Genomic DNA, 25,367 nt, shown 5'->3' with positions numbered 1-25,367 from the left:
TAAGCCTTTTTCTGAATGTAGGTAGGCATGGTTCTTGTCTCAGATCCGGGGGAATAGAATTCCATAGTGATGGTCTGGCTGTGGAGAAGGCTCGGTCTCTGAAAGTTAAATGGTGTGTGGTTTTGGTTTGGGGAACGAGAAGTGATCCTCTGTAAGCTTCTCTGATGGGTCCAGTGGAGGTGTGTCGTCTGAGTGGGATTTGTAGATCAAGCATAGCATGGTGATGGATAGCTTTATAGATGATGGTGATGGATTTGTGGATAATTCTAAAGTGTATTGGCAGCCAGTGTAAGTTCTTGAGAGTGGGAGAGATGTGATCTCTTCTCCTGGTGTTAATCAGAATTCTCACAGCAGAGTTCTGGAGCATCTGAAGGGGTTTAATGGATGCAGAAGGGAGACCCAAGTAAGATAGAATTACAATAGTCTATCTTAGAAAAGATAACTGCTTGAAGGACCGTTCTGAAGTCTCGCACGTGAAGGAGAGGTTTGATTCTTTTCAGAACCTGTAGTTTAGAGAAGCCGTCTTTTGTTGTTTGTTTGATGAAGGATTTTAATTTAAGACGGTTGTCGATAATTATTCCTAAGTCCCTTGTTTGGGTAGTAAGTAGGTTGGTTGGAAGACACAGAGAGGGGTTACTATTTTCTGGGGAGATGAAAAGAAGTTCCGTCTTAGCTGTATTTAATATCAGATTTAGACTAGTGAGAAGGAGATTGATCTCTCGAAGGCAAATTTCCCAAAATTTAAGTGTTTTAGTGATGGTTTCTTTAATGGGAATCAAGATTTGCACATCGTCGGCGTATAGGAAGTGTGTTAGTTTCAAGCGGGTTAGCAATTGGCAAAGCGAGAGAAGGTATATATATTAAAGAGCGTAGGGGAAAGGAAGGAACCATGTGGAACTCCTAAAGATGAGGTATAGCGGGAGGATTCTTTATTGTGGATTTTGACCTTATAGCCTCTATTGCTGAGGAATGTTTTGAACCAGGATAGTGCAGTTCCTGTTATTCCTATGTTTGACAATTGATTGAGGAGGATGGAGTGGTTTACGGTGTCAAATGATGATGATGATGTGGTCTGTCAGGGATATGAATAGAGTTTCCGTGCTTAAAGTTTTACGGAATCCATATTGGGAGGGGTACAGTATTTTGTGATCTTCAATGTAGTTAGAGAATTGCATGTTGACAAGCTTTTCCATGATCTTGGCAATAAATGGAAGATTGGAAATCGGGCGGTAGTTGTTGGGATCCTTGGGGTCTAGATTCGGTTTCTTTAAAAGCGGTTTGAGAGAAGCTAGTTTAAGGTCATCTGGAAATAGTCCCCGGGATAAAGAACAGTTGATGATATCCGCCAGTGTTTTGGAAATTGTTTCCGGTATAAGTAGGAGGAGCTTAGTTGGTATTTGGTCGAAGGAGTGGGAGGAAGGTTTCATTTTCTTAAGTAACAAATGGATCTCAGAGGCCGTGATGGGTTTCAATGATTCAAAGGAGATTCCTTTGTTTAGTAGCTGAAGTGCATTAGTGAGAGAAGTGTTGCTGGGGGTCAATTGCTTTAGAAGGTTAGATATTTTGTCTTGGAAGAAAATAGCCAATTCCTCAGCTTTGGATTGAGCTAGGTCTTTGGGAATATCTGGAGTGTTGATTTGTGTCAGGTTAGATACGTAAGCAAAAAGAGCTTTTGCATCGAATACAAGGTCATGGATCTTGCTAGCATAGTAATCCCTTTTAGATCTTAGGGTGGAGTTCCTGTAGTGATGGAGAGCTAGTTTGTAGGTGGCTAGGGTACCCATGATATATAATCATGATATATTTGTAGGCGACTTAAACCCATGATATATAATCATGGGTTTAAGTTCATTCCTCACAGATATCTTCTAACCAGGATTCTATCAGAACAGAAACATTTTTGCTTCCAATGGGTGAATCATACCCCCCCAATTTTTTTCTTGTTTGCACTAGACTGATAACGAGAACATATTGGGCCGGATTTTCAAAGGGTTACGCGCACCGGGCCTATTTTCAAAAGGCCCGGCATCACACATAAAGCCCCGGGACGCGTGTAAGACCCGGGGCTTTACTAAAGGGGCAGGAAGGGGGTGGGGTCAGAGGCTCCAGGCACAGCGACCATTTGCTGCTCAGCCGGCACGCACAACTTACTTCAGCCCCAGGGCTGAAGTAAGTTTTGCAACAAAAAAAAGACAAAAAAAAAGGTAGGGGGGAAAGGTTAGGGGAGGTAGGGGAAGGGAAGGGAAGGTGGGGTGGGGGGGGAGGGAAGGGAAGTTCCCTCCGAGGCAGCTCTGATTTTGGAACGGCCTGGGAGGGAACGGGGGAAGGCAGTGCGGCTCGGAGTGGGCTCGGCGTGCGCAAGGTGCACAATTGTGCACCCCCTTGTGCGCGCCGACCCCGGATTTTATAACATGCACAGGCCTGGTATAAAATCGGGAGTTGGCGCACGCAAGGGGGTGCACAATTGTGCACCTTACGTGCGCTGTGCCGCGTTGCTTTCCCCCATTCCCTCTCGCTTAGCCTGACCTTCCCATTACTTCCCCTAACCGTTCCCCCCCTAGCCCTACTGTATTCCCCCCCCCCCGATTTTTATTTTATCAGCGCAAGTCATGCGCGGCAGCCTGCTGGCATGCGATCCTCCAACACAGCGGTAATGGCTGCTGTGTCGGAGGCCTCTGGTCCCACCCCCGCCCTACCCCCGGACGGCCTCTTTATGCAAGCCATGGGCTTACACGCGGCCCAGGGCTTTACACGCGTTGCCGGGCCTTCTTAGAATAGGCCCAGTGCGCGTAGGGCTTTTAAAATCCGGCCCTGTCTGTATTTCAAAAGCTACTGCAAAAATGGTAAGTTTGTTAAAATATAATCATCCAAAATGTTTTCACATACATGCATAGTATAATAACCATGGATATTACACTGTTTTAGAGAACATTGCTGCTCATAAAAACACAGTATTGCAATATTTCATGATGACTCAATATAATGTCAATTCTTCAAAAATCAGAGATGTGCAAAAATGTATGTAAATTTATATGGCACGTAGCCAAATATTCCCTCAGTCATGAACACTTTTTTTTCTTCCAGAATAAAAAAACAGTGCTATGGTACTGAATATCTCTAGATAGACATTTCATAATGTGGCAGACCATGTTAACCTGTCTCTTAATATGTCTGAATAGTAAACCACAACAGCAGCATTTATCCTAAAAGTCCTAACTGCTAGAATAAGTATAAAAACAGAATGAAAATGCACAGCACCAGTGCTCACAAAGTAAGCAGGCAGCATAAATCATGAAACAAAGACACATTCACCTCATAAGTGAAAAATGTTTATAGCTTTGGTACTGTATAACCATTTTTGTTGGGTATGTAATGAAGTTAAAATTCTTTTTTTTTTTTAAGATTTAGAGTGCTTACGATCATTTTTTTCAACTTCTTTCTAGTAAAATGGGTTACTATAATATTGTGAGGCATATAATTTTGAGAGACATTGGGGTAGATTTTAAGAAATATGCGCGAGTGCATGTGCGCGTGTTACTTCAGCTTACTTCCCGAATAAGGCTCTAGTATAGCGAACAATGGCATTGTCCCGGCCCGCCTCCCGCCTTCCCCCCTCCCCGGCCTGCCCCTTTCAAGAGACTCGGCACTTGAGCGTGTACCAGCCTTTACACACGTGGCCGGGACTCTTGGAAGATTCACCTGGCACGCATAAGGCCCAGCCACGCGCAAAAAGGCCGGGATTTATGCATACCAGTCATTTAAAATCTGCCCTTTTGTGTGCAAATATTTTCTCTTTCTACAACTTTTTATGGCAAAGCTCAAATTTGTATACTGAGACCCAGTAGAATGTAAATAATATCGGCTGTTTTTTATGCACACTGGGGTAAATTTTAAAACATACGCGTGCGCATGTTATAAAATCGGGGGTCGGCGTGCACAAGGGGATGCACACTAGTGTATTTTGCGCGTGCCGACGCCCGCGGCCTTCCCCCTTTCCCTTCACCCTATTCTAATCTTCCCACCCCTTCCCCTAACCTTTCCACCCCCTAGCCCTATCCTATCTCCTCCCCCAAACTCTATCTCACCTTTTGCGCCTGCCTCCGGCACACGGTCCTCTGACACAGCGGCAAATGGCCACTGTGCCGGAGGGCTCTGGCCCTGCCCCGCCCCGCCCCTTTTTTAAAGCCCCAAGACTTATACGCGTCCCCGGGTTTTATGCACGTTGCCGGGCCTTTATAAAATAGGCCCAGCGTGCGTAACCCCCTCCACTGGATTTATGCACTTAGGGCCGGATTTTAAAAGGTACGTGTGGGCGTACATTTGTGCGCGCAACCCGGCACGCACAAATGTATGCCTGATTTTATAATATGCGCGCGCAGCCGCACGCATGTTATAAAATCCAGGGTCGGCGCGCAAAAGGGGGTGCACAATTTTGCAACTTGCGCATGCCGAACCGCACAGCCTTCCTCCGTTCTCTCCGAGGCCTCTCCGAAATCAGAGCGGCCTCGGAGGGAACTTTCCTTAAGCCCCCCCACCTTCCCCTCCTTTACCCACCTCTCAGCCCTACCTAACCCCCCCTTTCCTTTATCCTATAAGTTGCGCCTGCCCCCAGGCAGGCGTAGGTTGCACGCGCCGGCCGACAGCAGGCCTACGATCCTGGGCACAGCAGAAAATGGCCGCTGTGCCTAGAGGCTCCGGCCCCGCCCCTGCCCCAGACCGCCCCGCCCCTTTTTTAAGCCCCGGGGCATATGCGCGTCCCGGGGCTTGTGCGCGTTGCTGGGCCTATGCAAAATAGGCTCGGTGCGTGCAGGAGTGATTTTAAAGGGTTACACCGGTAGCCCTTTTAAAATCCGCGCAACCTGGGGCGCACAAAATTTGTGCGCGCAACCTGGGGCGCACAAATCTATGCCCGATTTTATAACATGCACGCATAGCCGCGCTCATGTTATATAATCCAGGGTCGGTGCACGCAAGGGGGTGCACACTTGTGCACCTTGCATGCACCGAGCCCTAGGGGAGCCCAGATGGCTTTCCTTGTTCCCTCCAAGGCCGCTTCGAAATCGGAGCGGCCTCGGAGGGAACTTTCTTTCCGCCGCCCCCCCCCCCCCCACCTTCCCCTCCCTTCCTCTACCTAATCCACCTCCCAGGCTTATCTAACCCCCCCCTTACCTTTGTTGGTGAAGTTGCGCCTGCCTCCGGGCAGGCGTAGGTTGCGCACGATGACCAAGTGCCGGCACGCGAGCCCCCAGCACAACCGCTGTGCTGGAGGCCTCGGTCCCACCCCCGCCCCGCCCACTCCCCACCCATTTTTCCAAGCCCTGGGACATACGCGCGTCGCCGGGCCTATGCAAAACAGGCTCGGCGCGCGCAAGAGTGGGTTTTCGGGGTTACGCACGTAATATACGCGCGTGACCCTTTGAAAATCCGCCCCAGAGCTTTTAAAATCCGGCCCACTATGTTTTGCTTGTGCGTAGGGTTCATGACCTCTTTTTATGTGCACATGCACACAGCTTAGAGGGAACAGTTTTCTGGGGGAATGCATTATGTGGGTAATTTTCAAAGCCATTTCCCTTAGTAAAATATATTTTACCCCTGAAAATGACCATATACAAAATTCCCCACCAAATATGTGGTTAAATTTACATGTGCATAAGTTTAACAGCAGTGAACAGAGATGTACACAGGAATTTGCACTTAACGCTCATACTTTTGCATTTAGAAAAATATGCATGTAAAATTTCTAAAAAATTCTCTGCACACATTCTAGCAGGTGGAATTGTGTGCCAGTAAATTATAATTCTAACCGAATGATGAATCGCGAGAGAAAAAGGGGTGATGGACAATAGTGTGCAGCTGGCCGTATCACAGCAGTGCGTTTTTGCCCGCTGCGTTTGCGGCCGTGTCGCACACTATCTCCCCCATAGCACCACAGCAAAAGGCGGTGTTATTTCTGGCACTACTGCTGGCGATACCACCCACACCCACACCCCGCCCTAACCTTGCCCCTTCCCCTCATTTAAACCTTTACATCACGTTGCAGTGGTTATCGCGTTTTAAAGAATGACCCCCTAAATTAGGAAGGCTGTTATAAAATTATCCCCTGAAAGATGTAGCACATATTGTGCAAGTTGAACCTTGCATTATTTTATATTTTGTATGTTAGCATGTGTATGTTGTATTTTTATATTGCTTTCCTTGAAATAAGTTGAACCCAAATATGGTCTGCTACAAACTAGCAGAACCTAATGGTAGTTCAATGGCTTTGGTATGGCCATGCATTTCAGTATATAGGCTCATGGGATGCCATGGTTGATGCAGAATGCTCCCATCTGAAAGTGCACTGTGTTCTGTGTTTAAATACAAATGCCCAAGGATCACTAAACCAATCTGAGAAATATTCAGACGCATCAAATTGTTCCTTATTTCCCACATAAAAGGGAAATATGCACTCACAAAGAGGAATCAAGCAAATAAAAATTATATTTATTAGACCATGTTAGTTATGATATGGAACATCTGATTTACAAAATGACGTTGAACCTTTACTGAATCCAACATTAAAATCAAAATTATCACGTAAAGGTGTATTACTGCCATAGGCAATGCATCAGCGTTACTGACAATGGAAACGTGAGCCCCAGTGGAAGCTATGATCTTCCATGCATCCCACCCTCAATGCAGAAACAAGGCCCCTTTGAGGTAAGGATAAATCTCACTTGGAGCATAATCCCTCATCCCCTTAAGTGCTGAAGCTGTCTAATCCTTGTAGGCCCCTCCTGACGCAGCATAGCAAAACATGGTCCATGTTGGGGGACTGTCAGCAATTGCTATTTGGATATTATAATAGGCAAATTTTGGCCCTTTTCGAGGAAATAAAAATGATTTTCTACGAACCTTTGACATTTTTGCATGAGATTACCTGTCCACCACACCTTCTTCTTTTGTATCCGATGATTGATAGTATGGCTGGCTACCCGCCTTCTGTTTTGTGTGTTTTAGTAAATAAGCCCATAAAGAAATGCATTAGTGTATTCCTTTTTGTCAGATTTGAGGAAGTAGCACTGCAGTTCTAAATCCCTGAGTATCTAATGGTTTTTTCTTAGGTACTACCCTACTGCTGAATACATAAGGTTAGCCTAGCAAATACTGTACTTACACAAGCACATACAGCCTGTATTAAAACTATATAATAACAGCCCTAAACATGTGTCATCACATACAGTTTCAGCTTTTAAAGGCTTTTTACAATATATGGATTTCCAAATGTATTTGAAATAGGACATGATTAATACAAAACATGTGAGATCACAACAGATAAAACAGATTTTTGTTCGGTCAGAGAACACTGTGTTCTGAAGCATATGAATGTTTCTCAACTGTTGCACACATCTCTGGAGTCATGCAAACCAATGAATAATTATGGTTCATTACATTTGTGATCAAGGTAGAACTATGTACATACTGTATCTTAGGATGCACTGCCACTGTTGCTCATGGGAAATTCTGCAGAAGACTTACTATTGGTTTCAAGGCTTTCACAGAGTTCCGTTTTGACCTCGCCATTTGGTCGATCATTTCCTTTTTGGATCAGCTTGCTTTGCATGGTGGCAGCTGTTACTACAGCCTTGAAACTCCTTTTTCGTTTTTGAACATTTTGCTCTGGATGAAAAATAATAATATAAACCTTGGGCATGTAGAGCATGCCAAGAGACACAGAAGCACTTAAACTCATAGACACTGTCAGTGTTGTTGTCTGGATATACATCTGGGAAAGAAGAATAAGAAAGAAAATAAAAGTTAAAATTCAGCTTTGAAACTCAGTAATTTTTAGATCATTGATTAAAGGAAAACAATGAAGTAATGCCATATAATACTGTTTAGTTAAATTAAGAAGAAGCTTTACTCCAATGACATACACTATAAGCAAGTATCTCTTAATTTTCCTTCATCTTTTTTGGGTGAAAGAAGCAGTAAATACTTCTTTAAAAACATATCAATAAACAAACAAGCAAATAATTATTTGAAAACAAACCCAATCCTATTTACATAATTGAGCTACTTTAATTATATTTTCTTTGTAAATGATAAACAAACAAACATGCCTCTAGAGAGGTATGAAAAATATTAACAAGGTTAATATTACATTATTTATTTTAATAAATAGAAGCTTCTGGAAAATATGCCATTCAGTAGCTCATCAGTGCATGCAATTTTGTTCATCTGACAATATGCTTAACAGAAGCTGGAAAGAGGAAGGACTGATATACTTTAGACCTAAGACCTGCTATTAAAATAAATATACGTTAGCTCGAATGGTATAAAGTACATAGTTCACTTCACTGTTTAATGATAATTGTAATACTCTTTGGCACCTAACAAATATTTCTTGCCATCATGCAACTTACAGATTGCAGTTCAAAACATTGCCCCAAGGGAGCCAGTAAGAAAGATCTCCAACACCTTTAGCCAAACATGAAAACTTGCCATTTTGAAGTGAATATTTTTGGTAATGAATTGCAGAATACAAGCACTTCTAAGTAAATAAATGAATAAATCTATAAATGACTATTAATTATGAAAAGTGAGATAGGATGCTGCTCCCTAAAGGAGATCAAGATAGCTACTACAAATAACACAGTCCAATTATTTAAGATGGGAAGTGTTCAAATAAATACACTGCATTTCATGTTTCAAACTTTGTAATTTTTCTCATATGCAAAATGTTTTATTTTAGCAAGCAGAATGAGATCAAGGTATTTACCTAAAAGCTTTCATTTTAAAGTATTTCTCTTCATTTGAACTTTATAAAATCTAATTTCATATTTATTTATTTAAAATATGTATAGCCTGCATTGTTTACAATTTTAAACAGGTAACAGAGTTACATTCATATTAAAAGACAAATAATAGCAGATGTATGACAAAATATAAGTAAGCTGCAAGAATCCACAGTTCATTTCTGATCCTGATATCAAACCTCAATGGTCAAGGAAAAAACCTGCTAAGTACAAGCACAAAAAACCACCCACATAATCTGCACCTGCTATTTGTGCTGGCAGCTGAGTGGGGACAAACTGCATACTTATATTTAAAAATCAAAAGAATACATGCTACTTTATTCCCTAAACATGCCCACAGGATCCCTTCTTTTTAACCCAATTAAAAAGTATGCATGCCTGAGTATGGAAAACTGAATGTACATGAGAAGATAATTTTTAATACTGATTGAAAGCCAGCACATACATGCAGAAGCAAAATTATACCTTTATTTTTAATCTGTTCACATATCTCCACCTCCAAACATATGTGTGAAAGGATACTTATACTTTTTTAAGCAGGGTCGTTAGAGGAGTGGAGGAGTAGCTTAGTGGTTAGAGCAGCAGGCTGAGACCCAGGAAAGACAGAGGTCAAGCCGCACTGCTGCTCCTTATGAACTTTGTCTCTGCCCCTTCATTACCTTAGGTGCAGAAAGTTTTGATTGTGAGCCCTCTGGGACAGGGAAAATGCCTATAGAACCTGAATGTCAAGGCAAGTTACAATGAAAAGGTGTGAGCTAAATACACTAAATAAATTAGGGAGATTGTTTCCAAGGCAAAAAAATCCCATCTTCACAGAGAAGAATATGGGGGTTACTCACATATCTTATCATGGACAAGGATGCCCACAGTCTTCCATTACTGGAGTGTGAGGAAAGTCTGAAGGATGCCCCAGTCACCAATTCAACTGTGGATCCTCCTACCCCCAAAAGGAAGTAGATTTAGAAGCAGGGACAGAATATATAGAGCGTGAACAAAACGTTTACCCAAAGTGCCATGAGATGAGGGATGCTTCAGGTGCTGCCAGCATTGCCCAGTTTGCTGATCAGATAGTGAGCCAGGCAGCAGTAGTGAACATAGGCACCCAGTATAAGATGAGGATTAGGGAGCATAAGCCTTCCCAAAGCCTGGTTGACTGAGTCAATATCCATGCCCCCCTGACATAGAACAATAGTGAGTCATTTACTGCTGCCACACTGGACTAGCCTTGAGATAACAGCTGTGATTATGAAATTACATGGCTCAAACCATGAGTCTAATCTGTGAGGCAGAGGAAGCTGATGTGCTTTAAGCACTGCTCCTGCAGACTATGTGGGGTTATCAAAAGTACTGAGAATCAGGGGCCTGCAGTGGGATACCTATATCATATGGGGTAATGAGGCCAAGAGGGAGACTATACATAGGGTTATGGTGGTTGGGGAGGAAAGGGAGAGGAAGACCAACACAGGATGATGGTGGAGGATATGGAGAGGAAGTACCTATGAAGTGTTGTGGTAAGGTAGAGAGAGAGAGAGAGAGAAATATGATGGAGGGGGGAGAGGGAAGCCAACATGGACAGTGGTGATAGAACACAAAGAGGGAGACAATACATAGGGTGGTGGGAGGAGAGAGTGAAGGAGGCAATATATGTGGTGGAGGAACAGGGGGAGAGAGAGAGAGAGAGAGAGAGAGAGAGACATAGGACTCAGGTCTGTGCAGACTGGAGGGGCAAGATAGTGCTTTTCTGTCACCATCTGCCATATTACTATGTAATTATGGTCACAAAAAATGGCGAGTGCATGGAATGGGCTCCCAAGGGAAGAATTTGACACCAACATGGCAATGGAAATCCACAAAGCATGGGGACATTACAGAGGATCCATAGATGCCAAAAAGGTAAGTTAAGATCCATAGCAACAGGTATCTAGGGCTATGCCCCTGGAAGGAAACGAGGCACTTTGGATAGGTGTTATGGTCCATATATGGTCTAATCCTATATCTTTCTAACTTTACAGATTAAGAATCTCACAAAAAAGGCCCAACATCTATGGATGCATGAATGTGACTGGTTGTTGGAGCTGCTGCATATCAAACGGCAGCAAACCAGAGGTAAGTACACCAAAGCCACATATGGGAGGTTTCACAATTGTGTCTGTATGTGTAACTTTGATGTTACTGCCATTGTTGCCCAGCTACGCATCTCATCTCCTGGCAAGGCTGTCAGTTTAGCTCTCATGCCAGACACCTCATCTAAAAGGAAATTAAGGGAAATTGGGTTTCTAATACAAAGAACTGAAACTATAATTATCATGTTAGCTATTCCTTATTGTTGCTTTGTTTTTGGATTCTCAGTGATCTCTGCTTTTGAACACATTTTTTCCACTCCTATAAGGTCAGATAACCAAGTGGCCTCTTCATTGCTGTAGTAACTAAGGAATCAAAACCAACTTCCCAAAGTATCCTTCTTATATAGCCATTCAAGTTTGGCCTCTCACTCTCCTTTGACCATGCTGCCCACCCCAGTCTTATTACAAGCCTCATGCACTTATACTACTCAGAAACAGATTTACAACACAAGTTCAGTAAATTGGTTACCCAACTGCTTCCTTGACATCCCTTTGCCACAACTCTTACTCTATATAACCCCTTCCCTGGGCACGTAAAATACCAAGAAGATCTGACACATTTGGAATAAAAGGAAGGCTCTCTAATCTATTTGGTGGGTTCAGCAACATGAGGTCATGCAGAAAGTGAAGTGGACCAAGTTAGAGGCAGCAGGCAGGTTACTCTTCTTGGACTGGTCAGGGAGTTCTATCCATCTCCTCCGCAACCCCTTCACTAATCCTGTTCCTCATTTGCTCTTTAAGTATTCATAACACTTGGATTTCCACAAACTTCTCACCACTTCAAGGTTAAATCAAACATACACATTTATTTTCTGGGATGTCCAGTTAGCAACTATGTTCAAAATATTGAATTATTCAGAGTTCATGGAATACTTAGCCAAGTGAAACATTAAATAACAAGGATAATAACTTGCATTCCAGGATTTGGAATACCTCCTTCCTCTTCAATTTCTGGCATTCCTTCATTTATTTTACCATCACTCTTTTGAAACATCATTAAATAGAATGTAGAGCTTACATCCTTTAATACTCAGGTACCACGGATTTCCCCAAAATGCTAGCTCCCCTTCTTCACCCAATGACAGGTTAAACATATTCTTCAGATTCCTCTTCCTTTTAAATGCCAGAATACAATGAAGGATATGGGCTCGCATCCCTAATTCCTGGGGCAACTCACTTCATTCCCCCTTCCTTCTACTCCTGTCTCCTTCGACATTCACACCTCTCTTTAGTCATCCTGATTCCAAACTTCCAGCAGTGTATAGGTCTCCATGGTTTCCTTCACAATCTGGCCCGCTTGAAACACTTCTCCATTAGGAACAAGCACCTTCCTCAGGAGGAGTAATCGCCAGGTATCAGGTTCCTTTCCTTGAAAGGAAAGTCTCTGCATGGCCCCTCCCTTACTGGGAGGAACCATGGGCATACCAACTCACAAGCTGACTACTTCAGACTCCCTACATCCTGGAAATCCCTCTCTTCCTCTGCTCCATACTCAAAGAAAAGATCAAATCCTGCCAAATTGACCAAGGATTTATACCCTCCAACCAATCAAGGCTTCCCAACTCACTTTTGGGGAAATCCACACCAAAAACCCCATTGATAACTTTAGGTTAAAACATTGTAGTAAACACAACACAGTCCATAACTCAGCACTATGCTTAGAGACACCCAGTGGCCATCAAGCAGTACTGCATGCCCAATTAACATTTCTCCTAGTAGCATTAGATCAAAGATACCCCAGGGTCTCCCCGACCCAAAAAGCCAAAATCATTAACTAAGGAATGGGGGGGGGGGGGGGGGGGACGACTCAACTGATCATCCCATCACACCTACATCAACCTCATACTCTGGGGGGAAAACTAATAATTCATACTATAAGGAGTGTAAAGAATGCCCAGGATGATAGAGACCAATACAACTACATAGATAAGAGGGAGGACCCCAGCGGAGGGCCTTGAATGTTAAGCACTCAATTTTAAAGTGGATGAGCAAAGATATGGGTAACCAATGTAGGTCACGAAGAAATGGGGTGACATGTTCATATTTACCTTTTCCAAAAATCAATTTCGCTGCAGAATTTTGAATTGTTTGAGGTCTTCTAATCTGTGATTAGGAAAGCCCATGGAATAAAGAATTGCAATAATCCAGACATGAAAGAATTAGGGCACAAGAAAGAGATTTAAAGTCTCCGAGATCTAAAAGAGTTCTCAGTCGACGAATGAAATGTAGAAATAAGAGGACTTCCTGTTCCTGACTCAGCCTTGGCATGCTCTGAGTACCCGCTCCTATGGGGCTCCCCTGCATTCCCGGCTATCCGCTCCTCGGAGGGCCTTCCTGCCAGACTGCTGCTAGATCTGCTTCTCAGGTCTTACTTCTCACCAGGAACCATCTACTGTGAGTACCTCTACAGACTTCTATGATACAGACTACACTGAGGAGTCCATGTGGCATACCCCAATCCTCAGGCCACTACCACCTTTCTTCAGTGAAAGTCTTTCAGCCTTCCTACTCTACAGATTTCCTGCTCACTATTAGAGATGTGAATCGTGTCCTCGATCGTCTTAACGATCGATTTCGGCTGGGAGGGGGAGGGAATCGTATTGTTGCCGTTTGGGTGTGTAAAGTATCGTGAAAATTGTTAAAATCGTGAGCAGGCACACTAAAACCCCCTAAAACCCACCCCCGACCCTTTAAATTAAATCCCCCACCCTCCCGAACCCCCCCCCCCCAAATGCTTTAAATTACCTGGGGATCCAGCGGCGGTCCGGAACGGTGGCGGTCTTATTTCTTGCTCTACTTAATTTTTTCCCTAATATATTTCATTAGCTTAGCTCCAGCTGAGTTTGCCCAAAGGTGGCTAACTGCACTGTTTGTGTAAGACAGGTTTATCCAACTCCCGTGTCCCGCTTCTCTTAAGGAAATCAAAGCTGCATCTGTGCTTTAAATTACCTGGGGATCCAGCGATGGTCCGGAACGGCGGCGGTCCAGAACAGCCTCCTGCAATTGAATCGTGTTGTCTTCAGCCGGCGCCATTTTCCAAAATGGCGGCGCAAAATGGCGGCGGCCATAGACCAACACGATTCGACTGCAGGAGGTCGTTCCGGACCCCCGCTGGACTTTTGGCAAGTCTTGTGGGGGTCAGGAGGCCCCCCAAGCTGGCCAAAAGTTCCTGGGGGTCCAGCGGGGGTCCGGGAGCGATTTCCTGCCGCAAATCATTTTCCGTACGGAAAATGGCGCCGGCAGGAAATCAACTGCAGGAGGTCGTTCAGCGGCGGTCCGGAACCCCCGTTCCGGACTGCCGCTGGATCCCCAGGTAATTTAAAGCATTTGAGGGGGGTTCGGGAGGGTGGGGGATTTAATTTAAAGGGTCGGGGGTGGGTTTTAGGGGGTTTTAGTGTGCCGTTTTTCCTGCCCTCCCCCTTCCCCCTTCCCCTGATTTACGATTTTTTGACGATAAATCGGGGGAATTGGTATTGTATCGTGGCCCTAACGATTTTTGACGATTTAAAATATATCGGACGATATTTTAAATCGTCAAAAAACGATTCACATCCCTACTCACTATCTACAAGAGCCACTTCTGGGTTTCGGCATCGCTACCAACATCTACTGTACAGACTTCCTCGGCATACCCCACTCCACGGGCCACTACCGGATCTGTATTCTGAGGTGCCTACTCTAACCAGAGGGGATCTACGGCGTACCCCACTCTGCAGGCCACTACCAGATCTTCTCCACTATGTCTCACACTGGGTAATTCCCATTGCCCAGGACTGTACTACCATATTGCTAATTCTGTGGACATTACTTTTCCTTCCTATTTAATAAAGTCTCCACTTCTAGCTCTGTGCAATGCCACTGAGACTATGCCTGCTGACGGTGAGGCTCACAGGGCAGAGACATCGCTCATCTCAGCCCAGGGGTTCACATCCTTTCTTAAACATAAAAATAACCTACAAAGAAACAGGAGTTGAGTACTGCGCTCAGGGCGCTGTGATTGCAGAGGGCTAAAACAAACTGAAAAACCAGAAAATAGGTGAAGAGGGAGAAGAAACTTGTATATTTTACTTTTTTCTAATTTTTTGGGGGGGAACAAAACTCTGTATAATCATCCAATCTTACCACCACCACCACCACAAAACAAACAAACAGGGTGAGAGAACTAGACTGAGATCCAAGCAGCAAACAACATTGTTATAAATTGGCCACATCCTTTGACGAGCGTACACGTGTACCCATGCGGCTGTTTCAAAGTTACCATCTTTTTTTGTAATTCTGTGAGAGCTTCTATTAGCATCCTTCTCTGCTAAGAGATAGAAAGGAACTAGAGAACTTCTTGGACTTGCTCTGATTTTACAGTGGGAATGTATCAGCATCACTTGAGCCAAATAGCTATTATAGACTAAGAAGGTGCTGCACCATAATTTGTCCTTTGGCTAGTCTCCTTGCCAACTTTTCATGCCTTGTCTCTAAGGCAATGAGTCACAAAGTCAAGAGCTAGTTGCTATAATTCAAAATTGTTTTCTCATCAGTACACAGCCATAGACTTCAATGGGCCAAAGAAATGGATGGAAAACATAAACAAATGGGACGAAGATTATTCAGTTTATTTGTGGGACACCCTTCATTCATTTTTTTTGGGAGGAGGAAACCATGAATGAAATTAATATGGGCACATTGGTTATGTTTTACACATTCATTTTGAACAAATGCACATCCCTACTGGACCGTTCACCCAGGATAGGGAAGATGGGAGCAGGAATACTTCTGCAGGGCCACTCACAAATTTTCACAGTCCACAAAAAATGATTAGTACACTCTAGAAAGTGTGTTTCAAGCAAAATGGGGCCCCAATCTTTCACCTGTTCTGTCTTCTCCTGCCTTATTGTTCCTCCATTTTCTCTAGGCACCTCCTTCCTATAGATTTAGTTTATCTTTAAACACCCTGTCTCCAAGCTGAGTCAGAAGTTGCATGGCCCCATATACCCAGACATACACAACACAACAGATGTGTAATACCTGGGCTGATAATCCCGTATAAGGTCCCAAGAACCCCATCTCAAATCCATTCTATTAAGTTCAAGTCTTCCCATGATGTTAATTTTGTCTCACAATCCATGATTTCCTAAGCGAGGGAAAGAATGATCTTCAAGGCCCTAAGCATTGCTTCAAGTCAAATCCCAATTTAAGGGGGTCATTTATCAAAGGCTTATCGCATGAAAATCGTCTAGAAAATGGCACGGGCCATCCATTGCTCCTTCCATGTGACAGGGGCCGACCAATGGCAACGGTAGCCCCTGTCACATGGTAAGGGCAAAGGGCCACCGGTGCCATTTTGTTTACTGGCAGCTGACAGCCCGAGAGTGGGAGATCGTTCCCGGGACCCTCGCTGGGCCACCAGGGACTTCAGGCAAGTTTTTGGTGGGTCGGGAGGGTGGTGGGGTGGGGGGTGAAAATAGCTAAATTTGAAGGGTTGAGGTTTTGTTTTGTTTTTTAATGAATTTGCCCCCCCCCCCCCCCGCGCTAATCCGAACAACGAATTTTCCCCGAAGTTCAGGGAAAATCCATCTCGGGATTCAAGTCCTCCGACCCGTGCCAAATTGGACTATTTCTTTGAAATTTTCCAATTCAGCAAAAATGATTGCACTTCTCTAGAATACAGCAAGATGGAACTCCTTGCTAACTCGAGGAAGGCAAGGGCTGGTTAGATAAAATACACTGGCTGGTTGATGTCATCGGGCAGGGACGCCCCCGAGGTTCCCGTCATGATGTATTCAAATGAGGCCCTTGCGCACGCATGCATCTAGGTAACTCTGGGTCCAAGATGGCGGTTGGCAGTGCCCACGCTGTCCCGGGAACACCGGAGAGGTCGTCGTGAACTGGCAGAGACCATCATTCTTCCCAGACTTGATGGAGTGGGGAAAAAAGAGTTGAGCATGAGAGGTCACAGCCGTCTGCGACCGACACGTAACAGTTATACTGTGGAGTTTTGTCCCTAGAAAAAAAATTCAAAACAAAGAAAGGAACTTACAAGCTTCTCCTTTCATGCCATCTCTTTTCTGGTTCTCTATTGTACTGTTTTGTTGTTGATCTCTTGGATCCAAGCCTAGTTCTTCTACCTTTCTTTTTTTTTTCAGTTATAGCAGGGTGTATTGTTCCCAAAAACTCTCAGTCAGAAGGAAGAAATATAAGCAAAACAGAAAATATGCACAGGAGAGACCTTTTACATGTTCTGAATGCGGGAAAAGTTTCATCAGAAAGAGAGAACTGATGTAACACCAGAAAATCAACAAAGGGAAAGACTGTGTTCAGTTACAGAATATAGGAAAAACTTTATTTATAAAGAAAATCTTACAAATTACCAGGAAAGCCACACAGATGAGTTCTGAGTGTGACTAGTTTCACTCAGAAAGCAAATTTCACAAGAAAGTCAAAATTCACCCAGCAGCAAGATCAGTTTGAAGTAGGGAATATAATAAAAGCTTATGTCATAAAAGTGATTACTGATGACAGATCATTCTCTTGCAATAAATCTGACAAATGGCAAGTGCTCTAATCAGAAGACAGACATCTCCCATGCCACACTACTTTGCTGCTATATTTCTCATGTTATACCCTGGGGGTCTTTTTGCCACTCTGCTTTGCTGCCATACCCAGATTCTACACCTTGAAGTGTTCTTGCTATTGTGGGGCTATTTTGTACCTCTAATGGTCCCTTAGTTTGTTGACGCTACTCTTTGTGTAGTTTTGCTCCTTTGTCAATACCTTGGGGTTTTTCCTGACCCCTTTTCTGCTTCATTCTCCTTTCATGTGCCTTAGGATGTTGATCCCATTCTTGGTGCAACTTTGTCTCTTGTGCTGCCTTTGAAGGTTCATGATACTGTTGTTGGTGGCCTCTGTTGAAGCATTGAAGTGTTCTTGCTACTTTTGTTCTTCTCAGGTGCTTTGGAGAACTTCTATCACTGCTGGTATCTCTTTGCTCATTTATTGTGCCATGTAGAGTGAATGATCAGAGAATGTGAAGAAATCTGCTCTCATGTGGGAGGAACAGTTTTACCACACAATGAGAGAGAAATACAAAATGGAGTCCTAACCTGATCAACAACAACAGCAGCACTGTCATAATTAATGTTAAAGCCAGCACTTAGGCACCTAGAAAATAACAGTTGCTGAAATGACAGTTTCAGTGGCAGCTTCAGCTATTTTGAGAAATGGCAGTTATTGCTAAACCCCTCTGTTGCAGTGTGAGAATGAGGAATTGCCTTGTCTAAGGAATGCAAGCCCAGTAAGGCAGAAAGAAACTATGTGGCTTAGTGATGAGAAAGTGCTATGAAATATTATAGCTAAAATGTTTATAGAACACTGCTCTGAAACACTGCTCTTTTACTTTTAGTCATTTATTTTAGAAGAAAATACTTTGCCTGAGTTTTAGGAGACACTAGGTCAGAAAGAGGCAGTAGCTACTATAGCTCTCTGTAGCTCAGATGAGCAACCATTTTTTTCTGCTTGGCAAGGCAAATGATGTTAAAAATGTGTACATGACATTTATTATTTAGTTGCTTGATCCAAGTCTATTTTCACTCCCCCTCCCCCTCCCCAACATATTTCCTGGTAAAGGTCATGGCTTGGTGTAGCAAGAGAACAAAGATAATAAGACTGAGCCTGTGTCAAGCCAGAACAGCCTAAGAAACATAAAAAGGAGATCACGGTAACATACCATTGGCACAGATCAAGCAACCAACCACGAGACTCCTTGAGACAACCTCTGTATCTAGTGTGCTGACCATCCCCCACCGAGACTGCCTTTTCCAAAGACATTGCTGATGTTTCCAGGAGGATAACTGATCAGAGAAGTGTCTCCTATATATATATCCTTTCTCTTAGGCCATTCTCCTAAGTAGTCCTATATATATTTCAATTACTATCTTTTATTCTTGTGTGCTGCTATATACATATTTAGTTGTTGGATAGGAGAAGATATTATCTGATGCTTTGCTATTACATTACTGATTTTATTGCAGGTTACATTATTAGTGTTAGTTTGTGTAGAAATAAAAGTTTACATATTTCTGACCAAACACTAAGGAATCCATATACAACAGGATGTTTAATGGACAAGTTATCCAGCTAAGTTTAGCTGAATAACTTGTCCTGGATATTCAGTAGGATAAATGTCCACTGAATATCCCTATTTAAATGTATCCATTAGCTGGATAACTTTGCACATGACTGACTATATTCTTTTGAATATAGCTGGTAATGTGTAAAGTTATCTGGCTACACATGGCTAGATAACACCAGACCTGCTTTGAAGTAGGTCTAAAGTCATCCGGATATACCCGATATTCAGCTAGGTTAGCTGACTTTCTCAGTCCTTCCCTGCAATGCCTCTGCAACTCCCCTTTTTTAGCCAGCTAAATTAAAGCCAGATAAGGGGCTGAATATGCCACATTTGCCATTTAGGGCAAGATTTATCATTCCTCGTTGAATGATGAATCCCACAAAAAAGGGAGCGGGGGGGTGAAGGGGAGTGGTGGTACGATTTTGCTGGCCATGGTGCGGCTGGCTGCAGCTTTTCACAGCAAATAGCGACACCGTAAAAGGTGTAGCTCTTCGCCACGCTACTACTGGCAATAATATTCCTCACATTATTGCCGGCAGTAGTGCTGCGGCCGATTCCTCCCCCTCCCGACCCCAACTCCTCCCCTCCAGCTAATTTAAATCCTATCACACACGAAAAGGCCCTTTTGGCGTGCGATAGGGCCTTATCGCATGCAATAAACCTTTAGTAAATAACCCCCTTAGATTGATATTTTGTGAGTTATCCATCTAAAAGGCTTTTGAATATTGATGTTTATGTATCTTGGCTCCACTCTCTGATGTTCTTTCAGCTATTCAGTATTCCTGACACTTTTGCTGCCATGTTGACAGAGTTTTGATGCATTGGCATGTCTTCTCCTTTCTGATAGTCTACCCATTAGTTTTATCAGAATTGATGAGAAAACCAAGAATTTTGGAGTCTAAAATAAGCTGCAGTGCTTCCCACATTGACTTGAATGGTAAACAAATGAACAAATACAATGAAGAAACAATTTATATTTTTGCTTTAAATTAATGAACCAAATGGAGAAACCTTATAAAATGAATGAATAAAGCAAAAAAAAAAAAAAAAAAAGTTTCCTCTGCACATTCCTACTGACCAGTGCTCTCCAGACCTGGATAGGTGTCCCTCTGCCCTAAGGGCAGGGGTTACACTTAAAAAAAATAAATAAATGGTGTAGTAGTACATAAGTTTTTGAGATCATACTGATCATCACACACATTTCATCCAGTAGATTTTAGATAAAGCAATATGATATATTAATCCTAAGCATTATTTATCAGTTTTGACCTGAACTATAGTTGACTTTATAAATAAAATTAGCTATAGATGGTTTTGTTCGTCTTTTTAGCAAGAAAAATAATTAGCAGAAGTACAACTAATATAAGCAATGACATTCAGCATGTACACAAAATATTTTCCGATGAAAGTTTACATTTAAGAGACAATTTTCTGTAGTTTTCATTGTTAAAAGTAAATATAATAATATATACCTTTGTACCATCAGATTTTTTAGCCAGTTTCAAAGAGAAAGAATGCAGTTAGTTTCCCTTTGAAATTGCCTACAAGTACCCAAGCACAACAGTACGCTCCTACTTTTCTCCTGATTGTCTTCCAGTGACAGAATGAGGGACAAGCATGGGGTGGGAGGCCACAACACCATAACTACAGTTGAAAATCTAAATGGATGTACACAATTTACTTCCCCTACCTAAACAAACTACTTGAGGAAGGTTATTTTTTAATTCAACTTAAAGTAAGCATATTGGGAAATCCATGCATGTTTTTAATTTTTCTGGGGAGGATTGGGTGCAATTTGCAACTAGGTGAATCTAGCCAGGTAACTACTTTATATCTGGCTAAATTCCTTTGGAAATTATCTTCAGTCATATTTTTTACATATGAAACACAAAGAATACATTTTAAAATAATTGTTTCAGCAAATCTTTAAAGTAAAATAATGAGGCCAATATGAAGCTCTACTTAGCAGGATAAGTAGCGATATATCTAGCTGAGAGGCTGAATATTCAACTGCGATCAGCAGTCACTACTTAGCTGAGAAAAGTACTTATCCAGCTAAGAAATTGGCCAGATAAGTGGTAGGCAAGATGCAGGTGGATAGGGGAGGAGCTATTTATCCAGTTAACTTGGCCAGATAAGTGCCGACATTCAGACTTATCCAGTTAAGTTAACCGGATAAGCTAGATTCTAAAGTTAGCTAGATAAGACTTTATCCAGTTAACTAGCAGACTTTTATGGGGATATTCAGCAGCATAGTCATGCTGCTGATTATACCTTGTAAGCTGGATAAGATTTATCTAGCTAACTTACTTAGGACCTGATTCACTAAGCATTTTTCCCATATACACAGAATGGGAGAATAGCCTGAGTGAATCAGGCCCTTAATCAGCTGCTTGAATACCAACCCCAATAAGTTTAATTTGCATAAAATACACAGAATCAAAGAAATGTTATACAGTCACAAATATCAATAATTGATATGATGATTATTAACTCAATCATTAAAAAGAAAATAATATATAATATGCAGACTGACCTGGGGGCAAGAGTTACTGTCAAAGGGATACCACCTGACTAATAGGATTATAGTACTGACACTCAATGCTAAGGACATAATTTCTTCCATTGAGGTCATGCTGTTAAACCAAAGTGTAATAACTGTAATTGTAATTTGACAAAACCTTGCCTATTTCTAATTGGTCAAACATTAAGGGCCAGATCTTAAAATCTACGCCCGATTTTATAACATGCGCGTGCTGCAGGCAGGCTCTGGCAGGCGTAACTTGCGCGTGCTGGCTCGCCATCCCCCGGCACAGGCCTCTGTGCCGGAGGATTCGGCCCCACCCCCGGACCGCTGCCACACATTTGTATTGTATCGTTAAATAGGGCGCGGGAAAACCGGCACACCAAAAAAACCCTAAAACCCACCTGAACCTTTAAAACAAATCCCCCACCCGTCGCCCGTATGACATAGTGAGGGCAAAGGTAGTGCCGGCGCCATTTTGAAGATTGGCAATACGGCCCGCGTGCAGGTCGTCACTCCCGGACTCCTGCTGGACTTTTGGCAAGTCTTGTGGGGGTCAGGAAGCCCCCCCCAAGCTGGCCAAAAGTCCCTGGGGGTCCAGCGGGGGTCCGGGGGCGATCTCCCACACACGTGACGTCGGGAGCCAGGAAACAAAATGGCGCCGGCGCTACCTTTGCCCTGTCACATGATATGGGCCACCGGCGCCATTTCTCAACGCAGCGGTGGCCAGAGAGCGGGAGGAGATCGCGTCGGGACCCCCCCACTGGACCCCAGGTAATTTAAAACATTTGGGGGGGGGAGGTTCGGGAGGGTGGGGGATTTGTTTTAAAGGTTCGGGTGGGTTTTAGGGATTTTTTGGTGTGCCGGTTTTCCCGCCCTCCCCCGATTTACGATTTTTAACGATTTTTAGAAAAAATAAAACTCGACGATCAGATTTCCCTCCCCCCCAGCCAAAATCAATCGTTAAGATGATCGATTACACTATTCACACCTCTAATATTTCCAGGGTAAATGTCCTTTCAAGGCCCTCATATTGCTCTTTACTTTTCCCATTGTTAAGTCTTTTGCACACAGCACTGATAATCACAATACAGAGAATAATAAAGCCACTACTCAATAAGACACATGACAGTTGTTTGGTGATTTCCAACATTTCTCTTTTACTCATAAGTTGCAATGATGATTTAAAGTCTTTACAGATGTGTACTTCAATTTCAAGATGATTCAAATACTTTTAGCAAGTTTATGACTTCTTACAGTCTTTATGAAATTCAGATGTTTCTCCAATTTATATAGTTCCTTTAGTTATGTTATACCTTCCCTCCCACTGGAAGGCAGGGCAGATTATGATGCTTCCCTTCATGGGTAGTTGAAGTATCAAAGATGTACTTTAAAGTGTTTAGTATTTTATCTTCTATCTCGCTTTGTAGTATCAAAGGTGATACTACTTATTCCTCTTTCTCCCAATCTTCAGTAGATATTCATAGGCTATGGATGTGGTCCATATCCTCTTCTTCTCTCTCCTTCTTCCTCTCACAGGATGGCTGGAAGTCATCCTCTCCTTGAATTTTAGTGATATCAGGTTCCTCTTGCATGAAGGTAACCTCAGCCATTAGATAAAAGAGTAAAATTAATTAAGCTTAACTGAGTCCAAAAGAGTTTGGCACTACAAAACCAAATAAGTTAAAGGTGGAATGTGAGGGCAGAAAGAAATTCTCATCCATAACAAAAGTCTCCATGGAGCGTAAAGTTAAGACTTAGAAAAATGAGAGCACAGCGTAGGACATGCTGCCTCCTCAAAAGTAAAAAAGATCAACGAGAGTAAAATAGTGATCTCTCTGTATAACCAACAGGACGGTTGCATTGCAAACATTCCACATGGGGGAGCTGCAAACACTTCATTCCTAAACTGTCTTTCCCCACATCAAATGGTATAAACCTGACTAAAGCTAATAGGGGGCTATCCATACACACATACAAATATATATAATATATATAGGTAGCCGGATAACTTGTCCCATGTATTCAGCGGGATAAATATTTGATCTGTGTAACAGCAGACCTTTGGAAAAACTGCTGTATTAGTCATGGTAAAACAGAAGACATAGGAAGAAAGTCACATACAAGAGTACAACAATTACTCTAAGAAACATGAACAGAGAATGCAAAGTCAAGATGCACAGTAGTGTGACAAAGAAAGAGAACAACAGGCATCATCACAGACACTATTCAGGGAACACAGAATATATGCCTTTCCACTGCAAGCAACAAAAGACTATTTCCAATGCACAGAAAGCAAACACTGCAACAGAACACATATACACACAAAAGCACAACAGAGAGGGCCAGAGGAGAGAGTAAATGGAACACCCAAACTAGGCAGAGAAGGTGCCATACTAGCATGCCAAATAGAGATAGACAATATATGAAACATTCCTACAGACACGTACACCAGACTCCATGATGGACAATACCAGACATGTTAAGGGAAACACTCATGAGTTTGATTTCTCTTGTTCATGAGTCAAAACTTGTCCTCTGGAATGCCATACCTCTGGCCTTCCACTATCCACAGGGGCATCCATGCCCCATCTACTTCTCTTTCCTAGTATGCAGAAGACAGGGTGCCTACTTTGATCCCTGAACCAGAATTAGTTACCTCATGGAGTTCCTGATAATTCTGTAAACATACAAGTGAAGACACTTATTACTGAATTAAGTCCAAAAAAAATACAAAGCATTAATCAAAAAATGACCAATACCCACGGCAGCAGCACACAATAGACCCATTGGCAATGTGTGGAGACCCTACCCTTTACTACAGTAATATAGGAGCCAAGATATACTCAACTTACCAGGATTAGCAGGAGAATTGACCAAGGGCATCATCCCAGTAAACCAACTGTAGGAATGAAGGAAGATGGTGGTTGAGGTTTCTGGCTGACGTGTTGACTGCCATCGATCTCTCAGATAATAAGCATGAACTTATGACACCTGCATTTTTATACTGTGGTCAGCATCATTTCTAAGCTCTGCATTACCAGCATTTAAAGGGCCTATCTGTTTATTTTGTCTATGCACAGATAGCAGGCATGACTTTAAAGTGCCTGAAAAGCAGAATATAAAATAAATAAAATCATTCAGGAGCTCTTTAGTGATTTGACACAGCAGTTTTTGGAGAAGGGGAAAGAAGAATATGCATTCTCTGGTCTCCAGATGTGTCCATTTGTATCAACCTTGCATGATGACCTCTGTGAATACCAGCATGTATCCCTATTCAGAACAGTGACCGCAAAAGGAGTAGAAGAGGGCATCCTGGTTTAGAGGGCACTATTCTAGCCAAAGATGTTTGATGGCTTTGTCTAAGAAAGTGGCAAGTTGTGACAAAATGGAATTTCACATAGATGGGAAGACTATAATAATACTGTATTGAGAAGCTAGATTGTTTGAGGGGTAGAAGGCTTTGTAAAGGAAAATCCATAAAGTAGACATACATGTAGAAAGAAAGTGACTATAGGGAACAGCATCCTGGGAACTGTAGTTCCAAAAGGTTCTATCCTCAAGCATGACAGGGAAAGATAATGGCCAGCAGAATCAAGGAATATCTATTGGCAGAAAGAGGTGTGACTAATTGTAGCCTTATATTCAGGCTGATACAGTAAAGTGCACCCGGGATAGCATATCGTTTTACATGATTTGGACACGCATTTTTGACATGCGTTCACTACTCCTTATACAGTAAGGAGTTTAGCACTTCAAAAATGTTAGGGCAGGCACTAATTTCAGAGCAGCCAGAAAAA

The 25,367-nt window shown here is 42.7% G+C and overlaps 1 protein-coding gene across 4 annotated transcripts in view; it reads right to left on the bottom strand.

Moving 5' to 3' along the window:
* GRM8 (glutamate metabotropic receptor 8) overlaps nt 1-25,367 on the bottom strand; it is a 1,288,815-nt gene that overhangs the window by 81,541 nt on the left and 1,181,907 nt on the right. For all 4 annotated transcript variants that reach the window (XM_029616204.1, XM_029616205.1, XM_029616207.1 and 1 more), the window contains exon 9: nt 7,519-7,765. In XM_029616204.1, the coding sequence (XP_029472064.1) occupies nt 7,519-7,765 (247 nt within the window). The remainder of the gene's footprint in view (nt 1-7,518; nt 7,766-25,367) is intronic.

Source organism: Rhinatrema bivittatum, chromosome 9 (genome assembly GCF_901001135.1).
Source record: "Rhinatrema bivittatum chromosome 9, aRhiBiv1.1, whole genome shotgun sequence".
NCBI lineage: Eukaryota > Metazoa > Chordata > Amphibia > Gymnophiona > Rhinatrematidae > Rhinatrema > Rhinatrema bivittatum.
This window is presented reverse-complemented; position numbering and strand designations above follow the sequence as displayed.